The sequence below is a fragment of the Anoplopoma fimbria genome, chromosome 13, assembly GCF_027596085.1.
Source record: "Anoplopoma fimbria isolate UVic2021 breed Golden Eagle Sablefish chromosome 13, Afim_UVic_2022, whole genome shotgun sequence".
NCBI lineage: Eukaryota > Metazoa > Chordata > Actinopteri > Perciformes > Anoplopomatidae > Anoplopoma > Anoplopoma fimbria.
In genome coordinates, this window is record NC_072461.1 from 16,303,243 (window position 1) to 16,314,166 (window position 10,924).

A 10,924-nucleotide genomic window follows, 5' to 3' on the forward strand; every position below is an offset into this window, starting at 1 on the left:
TTTCCAGACAATGCGTCCATTAGTTGCCAAAACATTTCACTAAAAGCCAAAACTGTCAAGCTGCTCTGGTGCTGTAGAAAAATCTGACAATCGATAAAGTCTGTAGGATTCATTCTCTGGGGACCATGAATGTCTGTATAAAATACAATACTGTACAAAAACAATCAACCCTATAGACACGCAGGCATGGCTCTATTTCACCTCATCCTTAAATCTCCTGTATTTCAACATACTGTAAGTCTGGAGACAGCGAGTCACAGATGTATCACCTCGTCTCTCAGCAGGAGTGACACAACATTGTCCATACTATTGCTGTTTATTTCAAGGATTGGGGGAGCCATTTAACATCTTAGTAATAATGAGAGAAGAATAAAGGGGTGTCCACAGTAGTAACACGGTACATAGAAGGTGTACATCCTCATTAATTCAGCCTAAATGAGACCAAAGAAACATTTATTGTTTTGTACATCCTAGAGATTATGTGCTCTGGGGTACTGTTATGGTGTTTTTCATGATCCTAAAGCTGAAGGGCAGCTGGAAAAATGTGATTTAAGATAAGATGCATTTGTCATTTAATTGCTGACCCTATAGTTTACGAGGTCAGAGTCAGTTTTGATCAGATGCAGAGGTGAGGACAATTAATGCCCTGCCTGTTATGAAATAGGTTTCCTGTTAAAAAACCTGGGTTAAGGTAAATGGATCGTTACCCATGAGCCCCCCCAGATGTGTAGATCTGCTCTCTGTACATATACATATTAACCAACACAGTAAATTACACACAAAAAGCCATTTGATCTTTAACTAAAGCATTTATATTGATTCAGGTAAGAATTCATCACAATACACAGGTGTGCGTCGAACGTCAACACCAACTTCTTCTATTTCTTTTCGAGGCTGAAAGTGTCACATCACTTGGTTGACATGCGCATGACATGTTTGACCATATTGCCAATGCCATCAAAGATGTAGTGATAGTGATAATCAGTTTCCCACATGAAGGAAGGGGTGCTGACCACTTTGTTCTTCTCGTCCACATAGGCTTCGTAAAAGAAAGGGTTAAGGTCAAAAACAGGAGCTACTCAGATCATAAACAATGACAACATTATCAGAAATCTGTGAAGATTTAGTCATCAATTAGAAAGAGACCACTAAAAGGATATATATGGCTCACGGACGTTGTGGCGAGCGCCCATGCTCTTCACAACCTGCACCATGTTTGTGTGAGGCCAGTTCCCCCAGCGAGTGTTGTCGTCCCGCTCGTAGCCCATGGTCACCTCGATGCTGGGCAACACGCGGCAGGCCAGCACAGGAGCCATGCTGGCCAGTCTGAATCAGGAGCCGACAGTTCAGGTTTTTAGTAAGATCAAGATTAGGAGACCAGACTGGTCAGGGTGTGAGAATAATTGCCTTACCAGTATCAGACAGGAGAGATTCAAAGCCTGAAAAAGAAAGGCTGTGCCAGTATAACTCACTGGGACAGCAGTGTGATCCTCAGTGTGTACTTATACCACTACTATTACTGACCAAAAGATGAGTATGAGGCAAGATTACAGCCTGTCAGCTGTTAAACACCATGTGTCCATACATCAAAACATGTTTATGGGAAGAGAACATCCCTTTATTTCCAGAAAAACATACTCTGATACTGTGAACAGTAAGCTTGAATCACACACACACATTTTGTGAAGTTTTAGTTTTACATAAATTTCTCCTGCCACTTGACATGACTACATACTATTTCACTGAAAAAGCAGATGACATGGACCTAGAGCTGATGCTAACAGGAACTTCAGTCACATTAACCCCTTTAATATAAATATTAACCAGCAATCTTAGACTTCATTTGATGTAACACTGTTATTTAAATCCCCCACACACCTACAGTATGGTCGACCCACACAGGTGATTTCACTTACTGTAACTGACTGGAGTGGGTTAACACAGTCCACACATGACTGATATCCCTCTCATTCATCTGTTGTTTTATTTGCTAATTGACAGTAGAAACTGGGAGGAAACATGGGGAGAGACTGAGGAGAATAACATACAACAAAGGACCCTAGTGGGACAAGGGATGTTGGAGAACCTACACCTCAAACTGTCCTTATAAAACATGTAGTTTGGTGACCTCACATTATTCCTCACAACTTCAACCTGAGCAGAGGTCTAATCCACTAAAGTGAAAACACCTAAATGGGAGTGCTGTGCCTTTAAATAAATAAAGGTGCTGTTTTATGCCTATATGCTTCTTGGTATTTATTGAAGATATCACACATACAACAGTACGGTCCCAGCTCGTGGTCTCCATATGGTTTAGATTTTAGTGTGCAGCAGACATTTTGACTTCATTTTAGGAAAAGTGTATGATGGCTCTCTTCTATTCAAGCGTTACAGTGAGAGTGACAGCAAGCAAGATACAAGGACCCTGAAATCATAGCAGCTAAGTGGAATTCATGCATCAATAATTTCATTATTTACTCCTGTGTTTTTCCTACTGTGACAAGTCAAAATGTTTTCTGAGAAAAAGGCCTATAGCTTAACATTTTCTCTTGTATACTCCTAAATTAAAGAGGAATGAAACACTGATGAAATAAGAGGAAACACATGAGGTGATGAACTGCATCAGGAAGGCTTGTACTGTGCAGGAGCTGAGGAGAAGCATTAGAATTTACCACCGGGGGCTAAATTATTGCTTCGAGAGAGAAAGTCTAATTCTAAATTTATACACTCTGATTAAATAATGGAGGATGCAGGTTTCCATCCCCTGTCTGCCGCAGTGACATGTTAATAACATTCATAAATTAAACTGACTCCGAAATTACGCAATAATGTCTGCTTTACTCGTATTTATGGACTTTCTTTCACTTGAAGTGTAGGAAAGAAATTCTCATGTTGTCAATATTTCTGTCATGAGGAAGCAGTATTTCCAAATTGAATGCATCCTGTTACAGTAACAGCACATACTTTTGTAAATACAGCTGCAGTATGTACTAAAAAAAGTGAAAAGGAAAAACGATACGATTTGTCAACATTTCCTGTAATCCTGCAGCTCCTGTCATGTCAGACTTGCCACTCTGCACATTGCCACCAGGTGTCCCCTCATCTATGACCTGTCTGCCCAGCCTAATCACTCCAGGTGCACCAACATAGTAGCCAAAGGATAAGTCACGTTCTATTACATCACATAGCGCGTGTTGCATCAGTGTCATTGTGTCCTGTTCGCTTTAACCTTTGGGATTTGCCCCATTTGACTCCCTTCAATGTAAGCTTTACTCTGTTTTTACCTCACCTGCTCTTCTGTGTCTGCAGGGATCAGCGAGAGGAGAGCCAACATGGGGATTTTCAGCAGATAGCCTCTTAAGTGGTGCATCAACTTGCATATTGTCTCTCTTTCTTAGCTTTACTTCGATTATTTGATGCAATGCAGTTTTGTATTACATTATGAGATTTGCATATTTTTATCAATATTTTTGTTAATATTTTTGTAATGTTTAAACTACTGTATCTTCATACAAATGTTATGACTATTGGCAAAATGATTTTAAGAGGTAGTCTATATGCTAAGAGTAAAAATTTATTTTTCTAGGAAACACTGTACTGACTATTTAAAAGTAATACAATTTGTAGATGTTAGTAGCGGCTCTTGTAATGTTACTATTAATAATAATAATAATGATAAAATAAAAACTTCTGTCAGTAATAAGATATATTTAATCCAAACTTCATAACGAAACATTTGAAATGATTAACCTATTTATGTATTTCAATTGTTTAAGGTTAATCATTAGGTTAAAAGGTTAAATTCATTGTCTGACCTTTTTCCTTCTACAGCTTTCCCAATGTCCCAATTCCATTACAGGGATCGTTTAAATCTCGTGTCTTTATCTAGTTTAATGTAATTGGATTTAAAGTGTGGTACAAATCAGTGACGGTCTGCAATTTGGTTTTATGTTTTGATTTAAAATGTGAATTTTAAGTCTAAAAAAGTCACGTGTCGCATGCTACTGCCCTAATACTTTAACCTATTGATTATTCATAAGTAGAGTTACATATTATTGCTCTTTCAGTACAAATAGATTAAAATGATACATACCCAATAGGCTTGCGTGAGCGGTGGAAGTCTTTAAGCACCCTTTCAACTTCATTGTGCAGCTTGCAGTCTTTGCCATCCTTCACAAAAGAGGATCTAAAGAGTTGAGCATCAAATACTTATGTTGGTTCTCCATCATTGTCATGCCAGCTTGTATCATGTTTTACTCTATTTTACACTACACAGTCTCATATTTCATTATGTCTCACAGATTCTTGGTGACGCCGTGGCCTCCTGGAAAGATGACTGCATCAAAGCTGTTGACGTCCAGCTTGGACAGGTCTTGCATTTGTGTCATTCCTTGACTATGACTGAAGCGAGCTGATTCCATCATCATGTTCCTATGTGACGGCCAGAAATAATCATAAATACTACCTTATGGAATTAATCAAGTCAGATGTATAAACGTATGCTAAAGAAGCCACTGGACCTGTATGTAGAATCAGTATCTCCTAACAAGCCTACCGGTTCTCCCCAGAAGCCGGCTGCTTCTTCATGTGGTCCATCACATGCATTTGCTGTTGATTTGGAGCAAACATCGTGAAGCGAGCTCCGTTACGGCTCAGGTGGTACATGGTGCTGAGGACAGACATGTAAATTACCATCTCTGCATGCTGATATGTTCGAGCAATGTGTGAGATTTCTGATACTCACTATACTCCCTCATGGACGTCAGTGCCATCCCACCAGCCACATCCTGAGAAAACCTGGATTACATTGTGATTCACAAATCACGATAACGCCCACACTTATCATTTTACTTTTTTCACTGGCCACATATCGGTATGTTTCACTTACCACTGCAATATTGGTATTTCCCCAGTTGCCATAGTCACCCTGGTGAACAAAGCAGGCCGGCTGGCGAGAGAGAACAGCCAGCGTTTGTTTTGACAGCAGAGTCCTGGATGCATTCATGATTTAGCTTTAATCTTACTGTTTCAGGAGGAAAATGTTAAAGGTTGCCACAGAGCCAGAAGACTTTGAATGGTAATAAAATGTATCCTGCTGGGCCTGTATATATACCACCAGAGTGACGTTAGCATGTAAGCTCTATTATCTGAGAATAGCAGTCTCTTCTTTGACTTGAATGGACTATTCCTCTGCTGAACACCCTTCCCTATTAATACCTTGTTCATTCACCTGATTAACTTAAGTAATTTGGCTACCGAGTGACTCTTGAGCTCTGAGAGAATCCAAAATATATACTGCTTTAACCCGTGAAATATCTTGACCCATTTAGAAGTGAACCTTTAGCATGATATTCAGATGGCCTGGTAACTGGTCTAACTGGCCTGGTAACTTTTACACAAAACTCTGCATCCATGTGAAGTTTTTTGAAAATCCAGGATATTGTATTTTTATAAGCAGTGGATGAGATGCCTTTATACAGTACAAGGCATACTGTATGCCCTTTAAAGTCTATTAAGTTTTAAGGCTCTTACTCGCTGTAATGCCATGTTGCGTCTACAACGTCTAGACAGTAAACCCTGAAATACCCTGGTCAGACGGAAATGTCAAAGTCAATATACCGTATTTTCCGCACTATAAGGCGCACTTAAAAGCCTTTAATTTTCTCAAAAAACGACAGTGCGCCTTATAATCCGGAGCGCCTTATACAGTGGGTACGGAAAGTATTCAGACCCCTTTAAATTTTTCACTCTTTGTTTCATTGCAGCCATTTGCTAAAATCGAAAAAGTTCATTTTTTTCCGCATTAATGTACACTCAGCAACCCATCTTGACAGAAAAAAACAGAAATGTAGAAATTTTTGCAAATTTATTAAAAAAGAAAAACTGAAATATCACATGGTCATAAGTATTCAGACCCTTTGCTGTGACACTCATATTTAACTCACACGCTGTCCATTTCTTCTGATCCTCCTTGAGATGGTTCTACTCCTTCATTGGAGTCCAGCTGTGTTTAATTAAACTGATTGGACTTGATTAGGAAAGGCACACACCTGTCTATATAAGACCTTACAGCTCACAGTGCATGTCAGAACAAATGAGAATCATGAGGTCGAAGGAACTGCCCAAGGAGCTCAGAGACAGAATTGTGGCAAGGCACAGATCTGGCCAAGGTTACAAAAGAATTTCTGCAGCACTCAAGGTTCCTAAGAGCACAGTGGCCTCCATAATCCTTAAATGGAAGAAGTATGGGATGACCAGAACTCTTCCTAGACCTGGCCGTCCAGCCAAACTGAGCAATCGTGGGAGAAGAGCCTTGGTGAGAGAGGTAAAGAAGAACCCAAAGATCACTGTGGCTGAGCTCCAGAGATGCAGTAGGGAGATGGGAGAAAGTTCCACAAAGTCAACTATCACTGCAGCCCTCCACCAGTCGGGGCTTTATGGCAGAGTGGCCCGACGGAAGCCTCTCCTCAGTGCAAGACATATGAAAGCCCGCATAGAGTTTGCCAAAAAACACATGGAGGACTCCCAAACTATGAGAAATAAGATTCTCTGGTCTGATGAGACCAAGATTGAACTTTTGGGCGTTAATTCTAAGCGGTATGTGTGGAGAAAACCAGGCACTGCTCATCACCTGCCCAATACAATCCCAACAGTGAAACATGGTGGTGGCAGCATCATGCTATGGGGGTGTTTTTCAGCTGCAGGGACAGGACGACTGGTTGCAATTGAAGGAAAGATGAATGCGGCCAAGTACAGAGATATCCTGGAAGAAAACCTCTTCCAGAGTGCTCAGGACCTCAGACTGGGCCGAAGGTTCACCTTCCAACAAGACAATGACCCGAAGCACACAGCTAAAATAACAAAGGAGTGGCTTCGGAACAAGTCTGTGACCATTCTTGACTGGCCCAGCCAGAGCCCTGACCTAAACCCAATTGAGCATCTCTGGAGAGACCTGAAAATGGCTGTCCACCAACGTTCACCATCCAACCTGACAGAACTGGAGAGGATCTGCAAGGAAGAATGGCAGAGGATCCCCAAATCCAGGTGTGAGAAACTTGTTGCATCATTCCCAAGAAGACTCATGGCTGTACTAGCTCAAAAGGGTGCTTCTACTCAATACTGAGCAAAGGGTCTGAATACTTATGACCATGTGATATTTCAGTTTTTCTTTTTTAATAAATTTGCAAAAATTTCTACATTTCTGTTTTTTTCTGTCAAGATGGGTTGCTGAGTGTACATTAATGCGAAAAAAAATGAACTTTTTCGATTTTAGCAAATGGCTGCAATGAAACAAAGGGTGAAAAATTTAAAGGGGTCTGAATACTTTCCGTACCCACTGTATATGGATTAATTCTGGTTGTGCTTACTGACCTCGAAGCGATTTTGTGTGGTACACGGCGCTCTGTCAAAATGTTTTAGTACGACTTTGGTAAACTACAAAGCCGCACCGCAGCAGCATTACGGCTACCGTAGTCAGGAGCGTCGCAGAGTAATACATACTGTGCTTCACCATAATAACAGTGTGTGTGTATAAGGACCCAACATGGCACCTGTCAAGAGACACGCTTACGACGCGGACTTCAAACTCAAGGCTATCAGTCACGCAGTAGAACATGGGAATAGAGCAGCTGCGAGAGAATTCAACATTAATGAATCAATGGTACGGAAGTGGAGGAAGTTTGACTGACTGTTTTGTTTCGCTTAATGCGCCTTATAGTCCGGTGCGCCTTATATATGAAAAAAGATCGAAAATAGACCATTTATACCATATAGTGCGGAAAATACGGTACTGTTAAATATAATTAAAGCTCCCAGCTATATGCTGCATTTGGTGAAGGAGTTGTACTTAGTGAAGAACCAAAGATTCTGTGTACAAATGACACACACGAGGCAAAATATGGCATTAATCTTTATTATGACCACTTTTTTTATGTAGAAACAATCAATATTTACATACTGGTGATGAAAGTATATGATGACAATTTGAGGGAAAAAATGCAGAAATTGAGTAAACAGAACAATATACAACCAACCAGATTCACCAGATCAATCACAATTTTAAGCCTCAGCTGGCACCTTATGCGAGATGTTTTCATACGATTCTGCCCGAAGGTTTAAAATTTGCACACGAAAGAACTCATGCATAAAACAAACACATACTAAAACGGTTACGTATGGTCATCACAAAGTACAAATAAGGTTTCTTTTTAAAAATCAAATACAAGAAACATGACCAACTTATGCATTGAAGTTCCTGTTACTAAATGTCTCTTATTGTGAACCATAAGACATGTTTCTGAATTTCTCCGTGGCTGCTAGCTCTCCAACACACACAACACATGCCATGATCCTTTTTAAAACACCACAAAGACAGGTCACATTTTTACAATTTTCTTCTTATTTCAAGTAAGAATGTGATTAACTAAGACTAAACCAGTGGCAGGTGTCTGCCAAGCCAAAGAAAGAAAGTCTGCACAGACGGCTAAATAATAAATAGTTAGGTCCATTTGATAATTTATATGAAAGAAATGTCCAAAACAATCTTCTTAGTGTATGTCTGCATTTTTGATGCATCAGAAAAATAAAATCATACACACGGCAAAAAATTTAACAAAATGATGCTTCAGAAACAACGGCTGACGATCTGCTGACAGCCCAGCCTCAATACTGCAATTGGCACTGATCAGGCTGCAGCTGTTTCATCAATTACTTATGATGAGCCATGTTGAGCACTCCTCGCAGTTTCATTTGCTTTACATGTAAGAACCAATTCCTAAGAGCCATTTACAAGCAAATCACTAACAACTTCAGTGGTGAAAGTAAGAATTATCTCCTAAACGTCTTCCACCACAAAAGAAAGCCTTCATGCACCCAAGCACTGTCAGTCAAGGAGTTTGTGCACTACCTGTGCACGCTGTGTTCATAATGGAGAGTATTTGCGAAGATATCCATTCAATAGAGTGGGGTTTGCTCATCAAGCCAATAGCCGTGCTGAGAAAGAAGCGAGGGTGAACAAGGCCAGTCTGGCGGCTTTAGGGCGTGTAGGCAGGTGGTGGCTGGAACTGATTGGCAATGTCATAGTCAGCAGGAAAAGTTTCACTGCTGTCCTCCATCTCCGAGAGCAGCACTAAAGCCTGCTCCTCCTCCTCGGTGGGGTAATGGCGCAGCAGGTTCGCAGCTGTGGCGAGGATAGAGGCTCCGCCTGCCCCTGCCACCAGGTAAAAACTGATGGCAAAAGTGACGTATATGAGAGAGCCGTGGTACTTTTTGTGTTGCTGCTGAAGTGACAAGATGAGCTCCGAGGCCCAGTAGCAGAAGCCTATGACGGTGGCACACTGCAACACTGATGAGGGACAAAAAAAAACAGTTAGGTAGCCATATGACAAACTGCCTTTTATTAAAAAAAATAAAGGGATCTGAAAAGAACCCCAGAATGAAATAAATACCTGTGAGAATATGTGCAAATGCATATCTGCGTGTGATTTTTAGGGCAGGGTGTTTGGGTCCAAACACATCCAAGAGGAAAGCAATCAGACTGCACAGGATGCCCAGGAAACAGAAGGCAGCGATCACCCTCATCAGCAAGATGGTCTGTGGATTCACACAGTAATCTGGAGGACACAGCGAGACATCACAAAGCATTACAAGAGAGACACCTGACTCATATCATCCGCAGGTCTTAATGCACTAGTGCTGGTCCTCACCGTCCAGAAGCTTGGGGTCAATGTACCCCAGGACGTCTGCCACCCCCAGCTCTTGCCTCGGACAGGTGCCTCCATGGACCCGGAGCCAGGCCGGTTCTGCCAGAGCCGTGCACAGCGCCGTGATGGACAGAGCTCCGGGCAGAGCTGACACCAGGCTCCGCTCCGGCTGCTTGGGCAGGGAGGTGCCTCCTCTCCTCCTCCGACCTCCAGGGACAGCGGATCCCGGCGGGGCATACATGGTCATTCAGGCTCCCCGTCGATTGTTTGGGTGTCGGTTCCCTTAATGTTCAGTGACGTTATTGGCCGGCCCACAGAAGCTAGCCGGTACAGCTAACGTCGCCTGGCGGATTGACGGGTGACAGCGGCCCGGGCGCTTTGCTCACTGTTGTTCCTAATGTTTCCTAAACGACGGCTGACCTGTAAACCAGCTGCTCGGTACAAACAGGGTCACGTATCTGGACTCACGGCAGACAATAGACTGATGGCCTCCGGGCCTGTTAGCTCTGTTGTTAGCGCGAGAAGCTCGTTCACAGCTAACGCCAAATGTCTTTAAAGAAATAAACTCAATGGAAACAAATCAGAAGGACGACAAACTATTTACTAATCTAGCAAACTATTTAGATGAAAATGGCCACCAACTCGATACAGAAAACAAAGACAAAACAAAACAAAAGGCAGCTTACACTGGCTTCCTGTAAAATATCCACTTCCTTGTTCACACCATTCTTCTTCGTGGCTTCAAAAGGCTGCAGACTGAGAGTGGCGATCAGTGCTGCCACCTAGTGGTGATGCAGCTGAACAACAGCTGAAGAATGATAGTCTCCATGATAAACCTGGGATTTGTATTAAGATTATGTGATAGCAAACTATTTGATAAATCACAAACTGAAAGGGGGAGGGAATTAGTGCTTTTAGATGGAATAGCACCACTATATGTACATACACAGTATATGTACTCTACTTTTTTTTTTTTATTGCATAATATGTTTTATTTATTATCTGTTTCTATGTAGTTGAGCTGCTGCAACAGCCGAATTTCCCCCATGGGGATCAATAAAGGAATATAATAATAATATATGGCCAACCTCTGAACCATAAGGTCTAAAATCAACTTTGTTTTTCCTGAATTCCTTGGTTAATGATGAATCGGACACAACTGTTTACACACAGCCCTTTTGAATGGTTAATATCGTGAGGTACCTTTCAGATTACATTGATGG

The 10,924-nt window shown here is 41.6% G+C and overlaps 2 protein-coding genes across 2 annotated transcripts; both read right to left on the reverse strand.

The window, feature by feature from the left end:
* Positions 1 to 908: 908 nt before the first annotated feature.
* gatd3l (glutamine amidotransferase class 1 domain containing 3, like) lies at positions 909 to 5,005 on the reverse strand. The gene is made up of 7 exons (XM_054611589.1): positions 4,889 to 5,005; positions 4,745 to 4,797; positions 4,556 to 4,669; positions 4,300 to 4,431; positions 4,094 to 4,186; positions 1,161 to 1,326; positions 909 to 1,043 (listed from the first exon to the last, which is right to left on the reverse strand). The coding sequence occupies exons 1-7, from the start codon at positions 5,003 to 5,005 to the stop codon at positions 909 to 911; spliced, it is 810 nt and encodes a 269-aa protein (XP_054467564.1).
* Positions 5,006 to 7,904: 2,899 nt separating this feature from the next.
* On the reverse strand, positions 7,905 to 10,423 carry tmem127 (transmembrane protein 127). Its single transcript, XM_054611242.1, has 3 exons — positions 9,705 to 10,423; positions 9,447 to 9,611; positions 7,905 to 9,343 (listed from the first exon to the last, which is right to left on the reverse strand). The coding sequence occupies exons 1-3, from the start codon at positions 9,946 to 9,948 to the stop codon at positions 9,033 to 9,035; spliced, it is 720 nt and encodes a 239-aa protein (XP_054467217.1). The 5' UTR covers positions 9,949 to 10,423; the 3' UTR covers positions 7,905 to 9,032.
* Positions 10,424 to 10,924: the final 501 nt, after the last annotated feature.